The sequence below is a fragment of the Salarias fasciatus genome, chromosome 11 (assembly GCF_902148845.1).
Source record: "Salarias fasciatus chromosome 11, fSalaFa1.1, whole genome shotgun sequence".
In the NCBI taxonomy this organism is placed as follows: domain Eukaryota; kingdom Metazoa; phylum Chordata; class Actinopteri; order Blenniiformes; family Blenniidae; genus Salarias; species Salarias fasciatus.
In genome coordinates, this window is record NC_043755.1 from 13,112,388 (window position 1) to 13,130,566 (window position 18,179).

An 18,179-nucleotide genomic window follows, 5' to 3' on the forward strand; every position below is an offset into this window, starting at 1 on the left:
GCATGTTACCTAGCAACGTCAGATTCACCCACAGCCGAGGGAGCCACCCACCAAGGCCCGAAGCTTCAGCAACACTTCCTCAAATATTCTGAAAACTGTTTCTTTCACTTATCTGGAGAAGTACAAATTGAAATTTCCGTCCGACTCGGGGCATTCAGAACAAGCGGGAGCATCCCAGAACGTCTACCACCTCGCTGAAATATACTAAACTGCATGACAAACCCAGCTCTGCACTCGTCACTTACATACAAGTGCAAAAAAAAAAAAAAAAATCACCCAAAAACCTCTTTATGTGAAGAGGAAATTGTGGGACGAGTTACCCAGGCCGTAGCTGAGTGTGGCGGCGAGCTGGAGCCTGCAGTGGTTGACGCCACCGGCAGGCCCCAGCGCCGGCACGTCGCTGTTCTGGAGCGAGCACAAAAGGCAAGTTAGCATAAAGAACAGCTTAGCAATTTGCACTGAGGAGAGAAGAAGCAGCGCAAACTAATTATTAAGAAGAATACGACCCTTACGCAGTGGGAGGGTGTATTTGGACTTGAAGGATGGTATAGGATGATATCCCACGTCGTCCTGCTTTGTGTCCTTGCATCACTGTATGAATTTAATTCTTAATGCCAAACACAAGCAGTCAAATATTGCAAATTCCAGGAGCTGGTTTAAGCGCCATAATGCAATCGTCACTGACTCCGAGGATGCCAAGGAAAGACTATTGTGCATTTTTGACACATTCACACAATACATGTATGTGATCTGAGCCTATCATAATAAGCACCAAGCAGGAAAGAAAAAACAAAACAAAACAAAACAATAGCACAAAGTGGAGAATAAAGCAAAGCCTTTAAATGATCAGGAACAGGACAAAAAGCTGCGAAGCATAGTGTGGAGGAAGAGAGCATAAATCATGCTGATAACAGTGTGGGTAGGTCACAGCCAGAGGCATTAATAATACACACACACATCCGCACACAAGCAGGGTGGCAGTCCTGGAGTCGCACTCACAACAAAACACCCAACGCCATCATGAGGGAGTCCTTACTGGTCTCAGACGCACACACACACACACACACACACACACACACACACACGGGTTGTCCTGGGAGATGATTTATTTCAATAGAGCTCTGGACCTGTCATGCAACAAGTAAAAGAGCTCGGGGCAAAAGAGAAGAGAGAGATGACGTCGGGGTGGAGTGGGGGGGAAAAACAAATCTCATTCCCGCCTGCCTGCGCCGGCTTTGCTGAGTGAGAGGGGAGGAGGGTCTGAGCAATAGGTCGGTGGAGGGGCGGCGGGTGCAGAGAGAGGGAGAGGAAAAAAAAAAAAGGGAGTCGGGGGGGGGGGGAGAAATGTGAGGCTGAGAACTCGACGAGGGAAGTTAGCAGAGCGGGGCAAAATGAGACGGGGAAGCAGGGAATGCAACAGTGGAAATGTGCAATCCAAAAACTGGGGAGGGAAGAAAATGATGACAAAAGAGAACAGGAAGAGAGATGAGGTGAGGGCGAGGACGACAGGCGGGTGTGTGGCCACGATGGCCAGAGAGACTGAGGAGGGATTCAGCAGGGGGAGAACAGGGCTACAGTAGAAGTCCTGAGGATCAGCAGCACTGGCTGCTTTACAACCCCCCCCCCCCCCCCCCCCCCCCCCCCCCCCCCCCCCCCCCCCCCGCTCCCCCTTTGAGCTTTGGCTCCGTTTTCCTGCCAGCAAATAGCCTTTCTAGTCTCCCTCCATCAGCCGATAGCACAGATACACAATGCTTTCAGCTATCTTAACTCTTAGCAATCTGTTCATCACACACTTAAATAGCGTCCATCTGGAAGTGGAGGTGGTGAGGGATGGACAATTGGCCGGAAAAACCAGCGAGAGGTCAAACAAATAGAGCTAAAATCGGAGAGCGTTTCAAGGGAACCGGTGACTCCGTATGGAGGAAGGACGGGGGGTTTCAGTGGATTTGTAAAGCTGGCTTCCTGATGTGGAGTGAATTCCGTCAGGTATTGCACGCAAAGCCCGGGAAGCTGCAGGTTTCTGCAAAACCTAAAAAAAACACACTCTCACTGTCTCCATCTCTCACACACTCGCATATGATTTTATTGATCGGGTTCACCGACGAACCAGCCCAGCGAGCTCGCCGCATGTGGAGAGGTTCAGGATTGATATGTGGACAGCGTATTATAAATCAACAAGCTTAAAATTGAATTGTGCAAAATCAATTGTGGTCCAAATCCCCTGTTGGCTGCCTTTAATTCTTATCATAAATCTTCCTCCTCGTGCACACAAAAGGGGCTTAAATTCCCAATACGACGGGTCTCAAGTTATGAGACAGTGCAACGCAGGAGACGATCGCGTAATGAGGTTTTTTTTTTTTTTTTTTTTTTACCTTCCTTTTTCTTTTTGCATCACTGAAGTGTAGACAAACTCGGCGGCACGTTGTAATATACTTGACAGAAATGTACTTTTTTTTCCTTGTGTGTGTGGCGTGAGTCATCTGCTGGGTTAAGCCATGGATGAAGGCCGCCGCAGACTCCCACTTCATCTGCCAGCGTTCGCCGGCTGCCTTGGAGGGCTCCATCTCAAACATGTTTGATTTTGTTAGGCCAAAGTCTGGCTTGTATTGTGAAGTAGTCCAAGACTGAGATATGACAGCCAGTGACCCTGGTAACAGCCGGTGGGAGGTGTTACTGCGGCGTGGGTAAAGAAATCAGCAAAAAATTATTTTAAAGTAAACGGAGCTGGAATCACGATGCTTATTAGCTGCTGCCAAATGCAGTTTGGAGCAATCACTTTTAAATTATGTTCACTAAATTTCTTCAAATTAAAATTCAGTAATTAGATATGTAGAGGATGTACTGTTGGAGGTATAGTTTGCCTTTTCCCCCCCTTCATTCATCAGAGTGACCAAATACTGTTCAAGTGTCAACATTTTCAGTGGTCAGTCCAGCCTGCCTGGAATTCAGCCAGCCAGACATTTGCTTTCAGGAAAAAAAAAAAAAGGAAAAAAAAACTGAACATACTTTTGAACATCCCCTGAAAGCAGGATTATTTCACTCAAGTGAGTCACCACACAGTTAAGAGTTTGGGGGGGCATTTTAATGTCACCAGTCTGTCTGAAAACACCCCCGGGGAGAGTGGTGCAGCTCAGCAGACACACACTCAGTGGGAGCTGGTCGGCACTGGAGATGTGTTTGACTCGGAGCAGCCGGCAGCTAAAGCGCCTGTGAAGGAGGGGTAAAAGCGTGTTAAAGTTCTGTCTGTTGTGAGTGAAGCTGCTTTCACACACGCGTTACAGAAATTTCTTCAGATATTAACTACAGTAACTGCGATGTGGTGTGAAAAATATCTAGATCAGCTGAGCAGTGTGTCACACTAATGCATCAACAGCTTTTCACTCATGTGGACTGCGATGGGCCGAGTAACACATCCTCCTCAATCCTGTCCAATGTGATTAGAGATGTTCCGATTCCGATACCAGTATCGGAAATTGCGCCGATACTGCCGAAAATGCTGGCATCGGTATCGGCGAGTACTGGAGTCCAGGCACCGATCCGATACCACGTCATTAATTAAATTAGTAATGTATTTACTGGTCCGCTCCGTTAGCTCCTTTAGCTCCGTTAGCACTGACGCTTCTTCTGTAATGTTTCACGGCAGCTTGCATCCCGTTGGTTGCATTAGCGCCATCTGCTGGTCGTTAGCTCTGACACAGTTCTTTGCCGTGCCGCTGTGCTGCTGCTTGCTGTTCTTGAAAAGAAGAAGAATGGATCAGGTGACTGACGTACAGCGCCGTTAAAGAAGCCTATTGTTTTGTTTACAGTGCAGCTTCTGCTCTTTGGATTTTTATTTTTTGAATGTAACTTCATAAGTTGGTTTTGGACTATAACATTTTGGAAATTAATCTTTTAAGTTGCTGTTGAACTATTTTTTTTACTGTTCTATTTAAATGCATTGTTCATTTTACTGTTATGTTTGCACCCTAATTAAAAAAAAACTTAGATTTGTTTATGAAGTTACTGTTGCACTACTGGTATTTATACTGTTTTATCTAAATGACTTCCTTTTACAATATTGTGTCTGCACTTCAATTTAAAAATGCAACAACATATATTTCTAGATTTATTTAAGTTGTCGTTGCACTACTGTTTAATATTGTTCTATTTAAATTCCCTTTAATTTAAAAATATTGGGGCTGCACTTTAAGTTGTTGATTTAAGATTGGTTTAGTTCAATTGTATTTGCACTGCTGTTTTTTATACTGTTCTATTTAAAAATAAATGGCTTGAATTTGCTGTGTTGATCCATGTTTTAGAGGGTTTAACCTGAGCCAGGCCTCACCACAGTGATAATCATGTGACAGTCATGCAGGCGTGGCATGGTATTATTTTATAATATACTGGTATCGGATCGGTACTCGGTGTCGGCCAATACCCACAGTAAAAGTATCAGAATCGGTAACGGGAGGCAAAAAATGGTATCGGAACATCTCTAAATGTGATCAGAACTCTTTTACAATTTTATCAAAAAACCTGCTGCGGCCATCATTTAAGAAGTGCAAAGACACTTTACGTTCATGAACCATCAGTGGGAAATGGAAAACACTTGTTCACTGTTACACACCAGAACACTTTGACAAAGACACACAACCCAGTCTCATGGTAATTCGTGTGCATCAGAGATTACTCCAATGACAAGACAAGAGGAGCATCTGCTTTAGCACAGGTTGTTTGGAAATGCTGAGTCTACAGAGGGCCCTATATATTGGTAACAATTAACAACAGCCAGGTGCAGTGAAAAATAACCACTGCATTGGCCTTGCAGTGGTTTCTACTCCTAGTTTCATGCAGAAAGATCAATTAGAGCGGCTGTAATGAATGAAGTGGTGAACACACTTCATCTGCACGCAACAGTCACTTGATCATCCCCAAGATCATACACATGTCTAATTGCTTCTGTGTTCAAACCCACATGGGCTTTTGTTTACCACCAATGCAATCAAAATAGTAAATGTGTAAATTCAGGTATGGCATGTGTAATTTTCAAATGAGTCTTTGTCTCAAAATGATTCTGTGCTGAGACCCGTCGCAGTCACGAACATGCGTTTTATGGAATCATCTCATTTATCGTATTGCCATTTTGTCAGTAATGAACTTTAATATGATCTAAAGGACGTTAGGATGCATCGAACCTTACTGGCGAAATGTTCTAAATGGCACTAACAATGACAGAGATCAGGAAATAAAATTGTGTATATGCATATTACAATCAAGCTCTAATTGTGCGCTGACCTAAACTCCGACCAGGTTCAATGGACAGTATGCTGACAAATAAGGAACAACAAGAACATTACCCAGTAAAATGCAGATCTGAACTACCTAAAAGTATAACTGCGAGTGGATAATTCAATTTTCCTCATCGAGTAGGGAGTTACCACCTGAAATCCTTGCTGCTCATCATGATGGTTTCATGACAAGTCGAGGCCCCAGAACCTGAGGCACATGTGACATCGTCAGCGGAAAGATTTGGCTGTTCTGCCACAGAAAAAGACTTCTACCATTTAAATAAAAGTTAAATCTAACGTTGGCACGTTTCTGGATTTCTTCAAATCCCCAAAAGCTTAGGAATCACAACAGCAAAAAATATCCTCTGAGATGAGTTGAGACGTTCCGACTTATCCGTTACACAAAATCAGTCTTGTGCCTGACTCACATTCTACGTCAGAGTACATGAATAGGGTCTTTTTCAGATATAATAGCAATTGTGTGATCTCAGTGGGTGTTTAATAGAGCCCATTGGTGTTCTGCACTCCACTCCTGTGGCAAGATCTAATACTGAAATCTCTTCAAAAGCAAGAAACAATCCAATTCTACTACACAGGAGCAGTGATGGTGTCTACAGGCAAGCCTCCAGCTAAAACCTCTGACAGACGGGCCATGACGCAACTGAGCGGCAACTGCAGCATATCAATGCATTCAGGTGAAACGTATTTCATAACGCCACCTGAAACAGACACCCATCCTTCAGATGTCAGAACTCAAATGAGGTTGCACATTTCACGGTTACAGGCTGTCTTTGGGTGAAGCAATCAACATGTTTATTTGAAAAGGATTCGTTTGAAAATATATAAATAAATCGGTCTCATTTGAGATCTAAACAACACACTGTGTGAGGTGAAATATTTTGATTTGAAATTAAAGCCCAAGACTTGAGGGCAACTTTAATGAGCAAGACAAGATAAAAGGAGACACAGTAGCAGCTGGCAAGTCCAAGTTCTGCTGCTGTGTTCAGGCACACCAGCAAAATGAGCCGCTTTGTGTCCAGTGCAGCTCAGGCCAGGAGGAGAGAGGATGGAGCTGGACCCTGATGAAGTAAGTTTGTCCTCTGCTGTTTGAACCGAGGTACTACACAATGTAAAAAGGAGATGAGCTACTGAATATCATCTGCTACATTAGACCTGTTATTAAAACAGTGCAAAGAACAAGTTGCTAAGGTTTTCATTTATAAGGAAAAAGCACCTAATATTTCAATAAAACAAGTAATTCCACATAGCAATAGATCTTTTGAAATATATATGCAAAACACTAACACCTGATTTCACCTTATCCTCCAACAAGCTCAGTTTTGCATAAGTTGTAACAGACCAGTTTCATAACCTCATGAGTACACAGGAGATGAAATGCACTAAAGCTGACAGAGATGAATGAGCTGCAAGAAGTCCTCATTTCATTCTGAATGTGTTGGGACAATGGCAGAGCAGTGGTTTGTGCTTTCACCTTAAATACTAGCCAGGCTTTTCTGTGTGGAACATGCATGTTCTCCCTGTGTATCCATGGGATTCCTCCAAGTACTCTGACTCATCCCTAAAGTCCAAAAACACGAATGTGAGGTTATTTGGTAAGCCCTGGTTGAACCTAGGTGAGAATGTATGCTTTGTTGTCTAAACAGAGAGCAAATCAATCAAACCTATCTCTAGTGAGCTTCACCAGGCAGATTCGGAATAAGTACATTGCAACATGTTTGTGCGTTATCAATGTGTTAATTACACCTAAATATTAAATGAAACTAATTATACAGTAATTACACATACATAATTTGTAACTTTTTTTTACTGTGATTTGAGGAATATGTTGCATTTATTAATTCAAGCAGGGGTGATTGGCTTCAGAGGAAGAGACCCTTTGTTCAGTCTGGGACAGAACACATAGGTTCTGTATTCTTAAAGCTACACTTCTACTCAACAAGCAGAGCCAGTTAAAAAAATAAATAGATGATAGCACACGTGAGGGGGAGGAAAAACAAGGTCTGAAATTACCTTTTGGATAAATGAAAAACCCCTGTGGCTCAGTGAGGGCTAAGCAGCAGCTAACCACAGGATAATAATCAAAGCCTTATATGTTTATAATCAATCGAGGGGCTGCGAAACTGAAACCACAAATTTGGCTACTTTTTTAGACAGCGTAAACAAAAAAAAAAGGCATCTATATTCTGAGGGAAACGGCCTCAGTCCGCCATGATGATGCTCACACATTAGCATCCACACATCTGCTCCCGCCGCGGCCTTTAAATCCTCGTAATAAAAACAACGCTGAGCCTCACAACATAACCATGCCGCTTACCAGCCCCTCGATCTGGATCTGTTTGACCGGAGAGTCCAGGGTCCCGCCTGTAGAAGCCATGTCTGTGGTGAAATCTGCTCCGGGATTTGAACGTGAAGCTATCTGAGCCGCCGCACGCGGAAAAGGGAGGAACGACTTAGTGACGGACACTTCCGGTGACTGCACGTCCGTCTTTTCTGTCCGTGTGGAAACAAGCTCGCCAGGTTTTCTAACGATTGAAATATGAAACTTTCAGGAACCTGGATTCAGCACTAAATATTGTACCACTAGAAAGTCGCCGCACAGCGACAAAAGTCAGGTTTTAACACTCTATTTTTTCCCTTTTTTATTAGGGATAGCACTAAAATCAATAATGTTGCATGACTATCTGCAAAATTATTACAGTGCATGCAAGGGTGTCAGATTCATTCTCATCAAGGGCCACACCACCAAAATAGTTATTCCTAAAGGGTTGGTCGTAACTTTGAAGTTAAATAGTACAGAATAACAGAAGGCAATTAAGTGTCTCAGCAATTAACCTTTTAACTTTGTGTTGAATACATGTAACCATAATCAAATACAAAAAAATGAGCACCACGTGATTATCAAAGTTCAGAAAAAGAAAACCTTTCCAACATATTCAATGTTGAAATTACCACTTTAAGACTAGCCTGTCATATTTTAATATTCATTTCACACCACTTTCAACACATACCACCAGCTGATTAAGGAATACGACTCAATGTGTTCTCTTTGTCTGGCAGCACACCAGTGAGAATTCTGCAGGTCTTCCATGAAGTGTTGCAACCCTGACAACGCCACAGAAGACTCTGAGAAGTCTTGAAGTACCAAAAACCAAATTTAGATTTGTATTCAATTGTTCAGAATGGAATGAATAAAAATGAAATTACTTATCCAAGTACTTAAAACACTTTATTTCAAATCTTTACAGATGTATCACAACTAGAAGTTACCCCAAGACTAAAAAGGTGGGATCGTGTAACAAGTACATTACCTAGTTACATAATGCAAAAAGGTGAATAAGCATGAACGTAAAAAGGTACAAAAAAAAAAAAAAGATTTACATAAAGTTGAAAAACTGCCTTAATTATACATCTGAAACATGATGTTCATCATGAGATTAACTTTTTTTGCTGTCAAATTAAATGAATGAATCGAGGAATCAGTGCAACAAGAAGACAGTAGGAGAAGTTACACTTTGGAGTAAAGGAGCAGTACCTTTCCAGAACATGTACAGAGTCAAAACATTATTGAAAGTGAAAATACGGGGGCCTTTATCTAAAACCTGAAACATTTCAGTTGGTTGAGGGGCAAAAGTAGAAAACATATGGAATGAGCAGACAACAGAAATTTAACTTACAAAACAGAATGGAGCAAGGTTTTCAAACTGGTGACTAAAAGCTTGCTTTATAAATATACTTGTTAAACATTCTTCCTCCTGAACCAAGAACACTTTTGAACCAAGAACACTGCATGATTCCATTTGTAGTACAGTAAAATATTTTGTTTTTAAAGTTTCTGTCCCCTTCCCCCACTAGATCCTCCCCTTCCCCAGGAGAAAAAAAAAATTAAAATGGGCTGACAGGAAAACATACAATAAAAAGGCAAAAAAGTCGAGAGATTTTAAAAAGGTACGTCTGTTGCAAGCAGTGTTTGTCTGTTCTTCCAATGTCTAGATAAGGTGGAATCTTGGTCCGGCGGTGGCGATGATGTCGCTGTAGGGCTGCGACTGGGTGACTTCGATGGCTTGCTGCTTCTTCAGAACCAGGAAACTGTAAAACTTGGCAGCTGCCTGCTTTTTGTTGTTGTTCCGGCACAAGTCGAGCAGGCTGACTGAGTCGGCGCCGGTCTTGGCCATGACGCGCTGGTGGGACAGAACACAAGTTCACATACTGCGATTAAAATACTATCAACAAAAAAAAATTCAAAGCTTGAGGCAGATTGGTGCACTCCTACAAAAATGCAAGTTTTTTTTTGTTTTTTTTTTTTTATTTATTTTTTTCCTAATAAAATCATACCTTAAGGAAAAATAAGCCCAGCACAAACAAATTTCTGAACTCTGCAAACTAACAGCTCATTACCTGGAGGCCATGCAGCATTTGTTGGGTTCTCTTGTTCCATCTCTTCTCCTCCTGATCCTGGTCTCCAGCCTGGCCTTCCTCTTCCTGAGAACCAGGAGCAAAGAAATCAGGACCAACTTGTCAAGACTCAAATCAAAACATTACCGTACACGAAGAAGTTTTCCCGTTCTTACCTCTTCCTCGTCGCTGTCGTCTTTCTTGTCTTTTCCTTTGTCGCCAAGAAGGTCAAGCTCAGGTACAAGCTGTGTGAGGTTGACACTGCTCTCCTCTGGGGGCAGATCCACCTGCGGCATGTCTAGCCTCTGGGACAGGACCGAGCGGTCCACCACCTGTTGCTGCTGCTGCTCCAATGGAGCCATCTGAAAGAGGGAAAGCACACCGTGTTCAGGAAATGTAGCATCGAGCATGTAAAATCTAGTGTGAAATGAAAGTCGTATTCAGACAAGAGTGAACTTACAGACTCACACAGCACATAATTGGGAATAAAACTGCTGCACTATCTGCAACAAATCAGCAACTTGCTGGGGCTTCATTTATCAACCGTGAGTAGAAAAGGTTTTAAATTTTGTTGAACGGATGAAATTTAGAATGCAAGTACAAAGAAAATTTATCAAACGTGTATGTGGGCAGTACACTCGTCACTAAGTAATCGGTGTTGATCAACCCCACTTGTTTTTAATCACTAGTGTTGCCGGAAATCCCAGTGTGGACAGAAGCTGGATGACCTTTCTTCTTTTCTCTTGCTCCAAAATAGCGCATAAATCAATATTTGGTTTGCAAAATAAAACAAATGAAAATATGTATTCACAGAGAATCAAACTCCAGTTTCCTACATTACAGACAAATTTTACCAACTGGACAAGCAGTAATCATATAATGCTAGAATTCTTAAAAGCCTGTTCTGAATGCACATGCTTGGTTGATAAATGAGGCCTCTGGAGTTGAAGAATATTGAACGTTTTAATACCATCACACCACAAAATAAAATTGGCCAAGTTCATTTCCAGACAAGACATAAATTTAAATGCTGAGCACTCACCGGAAGGGTGCTCTCCTTGTCAAGGGTTTTGCGTTTGACACCGCGGGGAGTGGAAGGAGGGGGCATGACGGTCTCATCCAGGCTGGTCCTACTTCCCTCAATCGTAGAGGGTGCCAGCACGCTGGCCTCCTCCATGATGGCTTGGTCTGAAGAGAGAGACAACAAACTTAATAAAACATTCCAACATGGCCTGAAGAGGTGTGTGCGAACCTTTCGACTGATTTGTCGACCTTCTCATCAGCTCTAGCCTGACTCACCGATGATGTCCCGGTTCAGACTCATGACATCGTCCCGAGGAACCTCCGGGTTCTCCAGCTCTTTGAGGAACTCGTCCAGGCTGTCGGCCTCGCCGCCCTTTCTCCTCTTCCTCAGCTCATCCGGTACCAGAGGTGTCAGGCAGCGCGTGAACATCTGACAGACATTTAACAGTGAGATTTATTCAGTTTGGAACTTGTTGTAATCGACTGTTCAAGTACTGACAAGAACAAAGAAAAACTAAAATTAATAAATTATGCATCAACACGTTTCCCATTGAGTATTCAGGGTGGGTGAGATGTGGGTGTGAAGGAACAGGGACTAGAGACAGAACAAAGAAACTATCATTTCCTCCACCTCCTTTTCTTTCAATGCTCTTGCTTTAAATTGTACAACATGATCAGAATGTCAACACTGGAGACAATGGTAGAAACGTTCTCTCTCCTCTCCCATTACTTCGTCTGACCTACTTGGAGCGGCAGACCTCCGCCGCTGCAAGCTCATTACAGCTGTACAAATGGAGATATTGTTTTGAGAGAGATTCGAGGCAGACGGCCAACACTTGTACTGTTTTTAAATGCTTTAGAATGCATGTGGGCATTTATTACATGAATATATAAAAATTTCTAACAGTGGTTTGATACCTTGAGCAGTCTGGCGTTCCACAGGGGCTGAGCAGGGAGAGAGAAGAGCTTCTCCACTCCTCCTGTCTCCTTCCACATCATGAGCTTCTTTGTGGGAGGGGCAAGGTCCAAGGTGGTCACAATGTCTGAGTAGTCCGACAGCTGAGCCCTGATGGTCTTGCTGTCCAGCTCTTTCACGCTGTCGACAATCAGCTTCCTCTTGCGCTTGGCCTTGGTCTCTTTCACTGGAAATAAAAGAAAAAAGAAAAAAATGACATGAATTCAACCTTCACCAAAACTGTGACTCTTCAGAGGGAGTTTCACAAGCCAAAAAAAAAAATGTTTTGGTTCTTCATTCAGTCGTGTTGTTTACAATAAACTCAGTTGTCGACACAAGTGGAATAGATGCTGCACTTGAACTTTGAAACTGTAAACAGCAGATTTCAATGATGTTTCTCCAAGATGACTTGCAGTCCCATTCATTCACAACATTGCCTGCAATCACTTAGAACCACTGAAGGACTATAGAACAGCAGAAATCTTGGCAGAAATAGTGAAGCACCACCATGTTTACCAGGTCAATTCCTCTATTTAATCCGCGTGCAGAAAAAGAAAAAAAATTGCAAATTTGGCCACAAGAACACAACTTTACATCCACTCTGCAAAGGCTCGTACCAGTGATGTCAATGGGCTCCAGAGCGAAGGCTTCCTCCTCATTGTGAACCAGAGTGGTCTGCTCTGTCTGGTCGGCCATTGTTGGCAGAGGCTCTGCTGGACCGGAGTCCGGGCTGTCTGGACCCGCTGGATGGAAAAAGAAATACATTTCAAATGGAAGAATCAGCTTATTACACATCACACAAGCAAGTTAAAGCACCTTCCAATTTTCTTTAGATTTAAATTTTGTCAGTTCTGTTTTTAATAATGTGTTTATCTTCCATTGTTTTATTCTCATTTCTTGATATTTTTCTTTCTATTGCCATTAATGATAGCTACAATGGCACCTTTTTCAATTCTGTTTTACTTACGTGACTGGAGGTTGTCGAAGTCGTCTTCATCATCTCCGTGATCTGGAGGCATCATGACACTTTCTGTGATCGCTGGAGGATCATCAAAGATTCCACCTCCATCTTCAGAGCTCAGAAGCTTGTCAACTGAAGAAGAGAAAAATCATTATGTAAAAACTTCAACTTCCAAAGCAGTTGAGGAGAGTCAAAATAACATATATATCATACTGCACTCACCGAGCATTCCCCCATCACTGTTGCCCATTGAACCGTCCCCAAAGTCATCATACTCCATGTGGTTGGATTTGTCAGGGAGATTGGCCGGCCCCGGTTCAGCCTCAAGCAGAAGGTTAGAGGCCGTCGCTCCATGCATGATGTCCTCCTCGAATGTGCTGGCATCACGCATCATCTCTCTGTCGTCCATACCAAAGTCAGCTGAAGAGCACAGCAGTTTATCACATTAATACAGCACATTAACAGAGCGGCGCTTCGTTCCTTTCACGTAACCTTTATAGTTTCTTCATTAAAAAACATCTTAGAAAACTTGTGTTTAATTCATAACTTCAGCGACCTAGTGTGGCATTTTCATACAAAGCTGATGTGGTTAACGGTATCAACATATCAGTTCTATCATACCAAAGTCATTGTCTTGCAAAAGACTGAGGTTGCCGACATCTTCCCGCATTGTGATTTCCTCTACTCTGCTCTGGTTCAGGGTGAACTGCTGGGCCACGTCGATGTCACTGTGTGAAAACACAAGAAAATATGCATGAGGGGTGAGTCAAATAGCTTCACCATTTATCAATATCAAACACACAAGTACTCAGAGCAACAAATGCAACTCTATGAATGCTTTATAACAGAAGAAGACACTGTGAAAGAAGAAAACTTCATTTGCTAATATTATTCCATCCCACCTCTGACTGTATTTTAATGCAGCTGAATACAGCCAAGTTTCTCTCATATCCATATTTCACATTTTCTGCTGTTAATCATGATGCTGGACACAGGATGTGTTGTGATATCAGATACTGATGGAAGATAGGCGCACAACTAGCTGAATCACTCGATACAAAAGGCCTCTCAATGACAAGTAAAACATGAGTTTACTTGGCTGTTAGTTAAAGCAAGCCAAAAATTCGAACTGAAACAAGAAATGTGTGAGTAGACAGTTACTGAAATGGTCTGAGGGGGACTGCACACAGAAATGCACCCCATTTCAGACAAAACAAACAAGTACATAAACGACATCAACACAAATGACAGCAACATCCAATCAGTTGCACAAATGGATTACTAATGTAGTGATTGTAAAACTGGTTAACTCACTCGAGGTCAGGAAGAGGCTGGTCAAAGTCATGGAACTCCTCTGGTAAGGTGATGGCATTGTATGCCGCCTCTCTGTTTTCTTCCGGTAGATCCACCACACCTGAGCACAAAGTCATTACATGATGATGGAACATGTTGCTCTCCACTGTGTGGTGACTCATGAAAAGCAGCCACCCTAAGCCAGTGCAAGTGTAACAGTTTCTACAAAAATAATTGTGGCCAGTTTGTGCCTTTCACGGAGGCACACATAGTTTTCAGAACTTTCACTTCTCCTCACCTGGTCTGAAAGCCATTTTGATCTTAATGAAGGCTTCGTTACAGTCAGCAAGCAGGTACTTGGCCTTCCTGTGGTAGATTCTCACCACCCCAAGGAGCAAATGGCCTGATGTACGCAAAGCCATCTTCACCTACCACCAGACAAAAAAAAAGAACATGAAGAGTGTGGCATATTAGTAATATTCATTATAAAAAGAAAAAAAATACTTTACAAAGCTACTTCAACAGATTCTGTTTGTGTTGTTGAACAATCTCTGCTTTGCACAACCAAAACTACAAAGAACATACAGATATATAGATGGTATACTTGACTCCTTACCTTTGGTGAGATGATGCTCTCCACGCTGCTCTCTAAGTTGCATTCAAACACATGGGCCTTGGTCAACTTCTTGTCCCAGTGGGCCGCCAGCCAGATCTTGGCCAGCGGCCCACGTTTGCTGAGGACAAAGTGGGCGTAGAACATTGCCCTGGCTCCCCTGGTTCACACACAAACACACCGTGATATGGTTTACCTGGAAAGCACGATCGAAAACTGTGTGAAAACCTTTCAAAAGTCAACTGAGCAAGAAAACTGTTAACAGCTAAAATACACATTACACCATTTTTAACTAACTTGAACAAAATTCATTCTGTGTCAGATTTTAAGCTGTGTTCCACAGAGAAGAAATTACTTCACAAGCTAACCAGAATATAAATTTGTGGCTTCTTGGATCACAGATTAGGAAACAATATCCTGACGTAAGTTTTTTTTTTTATTATTGAAGCAACTGGTAAATTTTTATTCCTGGTTGATGAAGACCTGATCGAGTCAGCAATGATATTCCAAAATGTATTCAAGTAATTTTCTAAACTTCATAGAGTATTTAATTAGCTGTGCCATATATTAGAAAAAAAAACCTTTTAATGCAGATAAACGAACAAAAGATACTGTACAGAGAGAAAAACTAATCGTGATTACAAAAAAAGGGGGGACGGAGGAGCGATACTAACTAAAGTAAACCGACCTTCAGATGCAACTAAATCAGTACATGTTATTCGATGATGCAAATAGGAATAAATCCACAGATTAATTCACTATCACGGAAACATTATTCAATCGTGATCAAAACAAGCGGCGACTTCATTCAAGTTCCGCCTGATTCCACTCTTGGAGGCAAACACCAGAAATACACGTTTTCCCCGATAAAAAAACCTCTGAACTTTAAAGAACACAATCAGTTCTAAATTTCGCAGTTCTGTGGACTAGACGTAAGTAAGATTTGCCTCCATAAAGCTTGTAACATAAAAAGCGCCAAAGGGTGGTCCACGCCAGTAAGTAGTCGGCGCCATCAAGTGGGATGAACTAAATTAGCCGCGAGCTAACTACAAAAGGAGCAATGAATGTGTTAGCGACCTACAGGGAGCGCGTATGTTTAAGATAAATTAATTGCGATGAAGTGAATATTTCTGTCTTTAGGGGTACTAAAACTGAAGTCGGAAAAGTAGAGAGAATCGCAAGCGAAGAACGTGCTCTCCATAGCTTGCTAATACTTTTCCCTCTGTACCAGTCCGACACTGTCGCTAGCTGCGGGCTAACGGCTCTGTGTACAGTAAAGGCCGCGGCGGAATAAATTCAAACATGCATGCTAACTTCGCATCGTAAAATAAAGAAAACTACGCACAAACACTTCCCCTGCAAACACACTTACCGACTGTATCCTTCCTAGAGTGAAATCCCAATTTTTATGTTATATCTCCCAGTGAATTCCCCCCTGTTGTACTCATTAAAACAGCCAAGATGGCGCCAGTCGCCTTCCTCCCGCTCAGCGCTGTCCTTTTAAAAACGGCAGGATGTTTACAGTCAAACATGGCGGAGGAGGAGTCTGACGCCGAGCCGCTGCCTGCTGTGAGCCCACAGTGTCGATAGAGGGCGCTGTTTCACACTCACTGCCTGCTGTGAGTCCACAGCCCAGCTACAGGGCGCTGTGGCGCAAACACCATATCACAGTGAAGGGCGGTGAAGTTGTGTACCTACGCAAATTACACAAGTGATTGGAGAATATGTTCATAAATTCCCTCAGGAAGTCAAACTTGGAAAACTTAATTATTTTTTTTCTCAAAATCTGAGATTAATATTGATCAATCATTGTCCTAGTGGGCACAAGCTAATATCAGTTGACTGGGGTGAAGAATGGAAACAACCTGAATGGATACCAAGTTCATCACAGGTCAAACAGGGACAATCATCCTCAAATCCATGTTTTTGAACTGTAGGAGGAACTGTGGTTGCCCTCTGATAGACTGATGAAGAGTTTTAGTTTGGCACTTAGCCACAATCCTATGTTGGATGAAGCAGGCAGAGGATGATTGGATGGATAGATGGATGAATGGATGGACAGACGTCCAATCCCATCCTCTTCATGTCTACTGTGACTCTGTGTTGATGTCTTTTCAATGACAGTCTGACATGACATATCAGGAGGAGCACACAGTCACCGACAAATTATTAATTAGAGTATTATAATTGATTATGCCATCAATAATTACTTCATCCCATTTCAGTGTCCCACTTTTCTGCCTTTAGTGTCACTCACGCTGTCCCATTTTACCAGAGCACAGCTATCTTGGAGAACTAATTCATTAATCAAATTACTGTTAAATGGATGAAAGAATCAATGAAGTCAGGTCAACTTAAAGGAAATGTTATGAGAGAAAATAGGTTTATAGCAGGAGGAAAACTTTTAAACACCCTAGCAAAGCCTAACAAATCCAATACAAATAAAAAAAAAAAAAAAACAATCCTCAGAACGCTGCAAACTGGTCATCCATGCAGACTGGAAAACCAATTTCCCTATAGTATATTAGATAGAGAGATGAGGAGCATGCCTGACAGACAAAATGATTTGTCTACAATCAAATTGTGAAATGCACCAAAGCGGATTTGTTTCATGGGCAACAGCATCTGTTGCAGAAAAGCTGCTGCCAGTTGAGCATGTTTATGGTTTATGGTTTACCAGCAGCTGAGTTTCACATCATCGCTGGACCAAGTTCTACTCACATGCATTGATTAAGACTCAATGTGAACAATAATCTTGAACTGTATTTAGTGAACATCTATATCCAAATGGATACATGCAGAACGACAAGTTAAGTTCAGTCGGCTTGATAATGCTTCACAGTAGCTCTGGCAATAGTTATGCTTCCTCTGGGAGAGGTCATCCTCCCAATGTGAGTAAATATTTGTTCTAATGGACTTAAGAATCATGCCATTTAAGACATATACTTGAAAACAGGTTTCACAGAGACCAAAACATGATTCCATGTTGAAATTGAAAAAAGATTTCCATTATGTTGCATCACTGATTTATGGAAATTACTAAATAAAGGTATTCTTGCAGTCTAATACCTCCTGCAGCACGCAAGAAAAATGGTGTATGACATGTCTGTGTGTTGACACACTTTTTGCCTGCCATCTGTTTAATGAGATAATTTCTTTCAGATAGTCGATCGCTGTCTGGTGTAGTGATGCGACAAACACGTCTCAACAGCCTGAGAGAAACCAGCCTCTTCTGTGCCGAAGCTCTGCTGGTCCTGATGAGCTACTTTGTTTGATGTGCAAGGTGTGAGTCACAAAGCCTGAACATCTGATTATCTCTACATACCCAGACAGGAGTGTGTTATTATCCACACAGCTGCATGGAGTAAAACATCTTGTGCCTTGGATGCGCTTATGTGTACATGTTTATGCAGACACACAAGTAGAGCTTAATCAGAGGAGATGACTGTTACGAGCGGCAGCCGGATTTTATCAGGGTGTATAATGAGGCGTTGGATTCTTTGAATCCTGCCAAACACATTGTTTCTGGCTATCAGTGCGCCGTAATGTTCCTAATCTTAACGAATTCAATTATGTTGCCACAGGGAGACCCTTGTACTCATCCCTAATGTAACTGTTCCACCGAAAGTGCAAATTTACATCTTGTGAAGCAGA

The 18,179-nt window shown here is 42.2% G+C and overlaps 2 protein-coding genes across 3 annotated transcripts in view; both read right to left on the minus strand.

Moving 5' to 3' along the window:
* LOC115396781 (eukaryotic translation initiation factor 3 subunit H) overlaps positions 1-7,780 on the minus strand; it is a 54,979-nt gene extending 47,199 nt beyond the window's left edge. The window contains exon 1 of the mRNA XM_030102802.1: positions 7,603-7,780. Coding sequence (XP_029958662.1) covers positions 7,603-7,662 — 60 coding nt within the window. The 5' untranslated portion in view covers positions 7,663-7,780. The remainder of the gene's footprint in view (positions 1-7,602) is intronic.
* Positions 7,781-8,497: 717 nt separating this feature from the next.
* LOC115396766 (double-strand-break repair protein rad21 homolog A-like) lies at positions 8,498-16,046 on the minus strand. Of its 2 annotated transcripts, none has more exons than XM_030102782.1 (14): positions 15,898-16,046; positions 14,529-14,721; positions 14,211-14,340; positions 13,934-14,033; positions 13,241-13,347; positions 12,842-13,039; positions 12,626-12,751; positions 12,276-12,401; positions 11,622-11,845; positions 10,980-11,133; positions 10,723-10,868; positions 9,857-10,042; positions 9,684-9,767; positions 8,498-9,466 (listed from the first exon to the last, which is right to left on the minus strand). In XM_030102782.1, exons 2-14 carry the CDS (start codon positions 14,670-14,672, stop codon positions 9,275-9,277), a joined length of 1,917 nt encoding a protein of 638 aa, XP_029958642.1. In that variant the 5' UTR covers positions 14,673-14,721; positions 15,898-16,046; the 3' UTR covers positions 8,498-9,274. The 2 variants fall into 2 exon arrangements, with proteins under 2 accessions (XP_029958642.1, XP_029958643.1); XM_030102783.1 differs by having other exon boundaries at positions 14,529-14,685; positions 15,898-16,032.
* Positions 16,047-18,179: the final 2,133 nt, after the last annotated feature.

Excerpts from the sequence above, each read along its gene's own strand:
- LOC115396766 (XM_030102782.1), bottom strand. The coding sequence starts at position 14,672 with ATGTTCTACGCCCACTTTGTCCTCAGCAAACGTGGGCCGCTGGCCAAG. Across the intron at positions 13,040-13,240 it reads TTTGCAAGACAATGACTTTG|CTGACTTTGGTATGGACGAC; the intron begins GTATGATAGAAC and ends TGTGCTCTTCAG. Across the intron at positions 12,752-12,841 it reads CAGTGATGGGGGAATGCTCG|TTGACAAGCTTCTGAGCTCT; the intron begins GTGAGTGCAGTA and ends TCTCTTCTTCAG.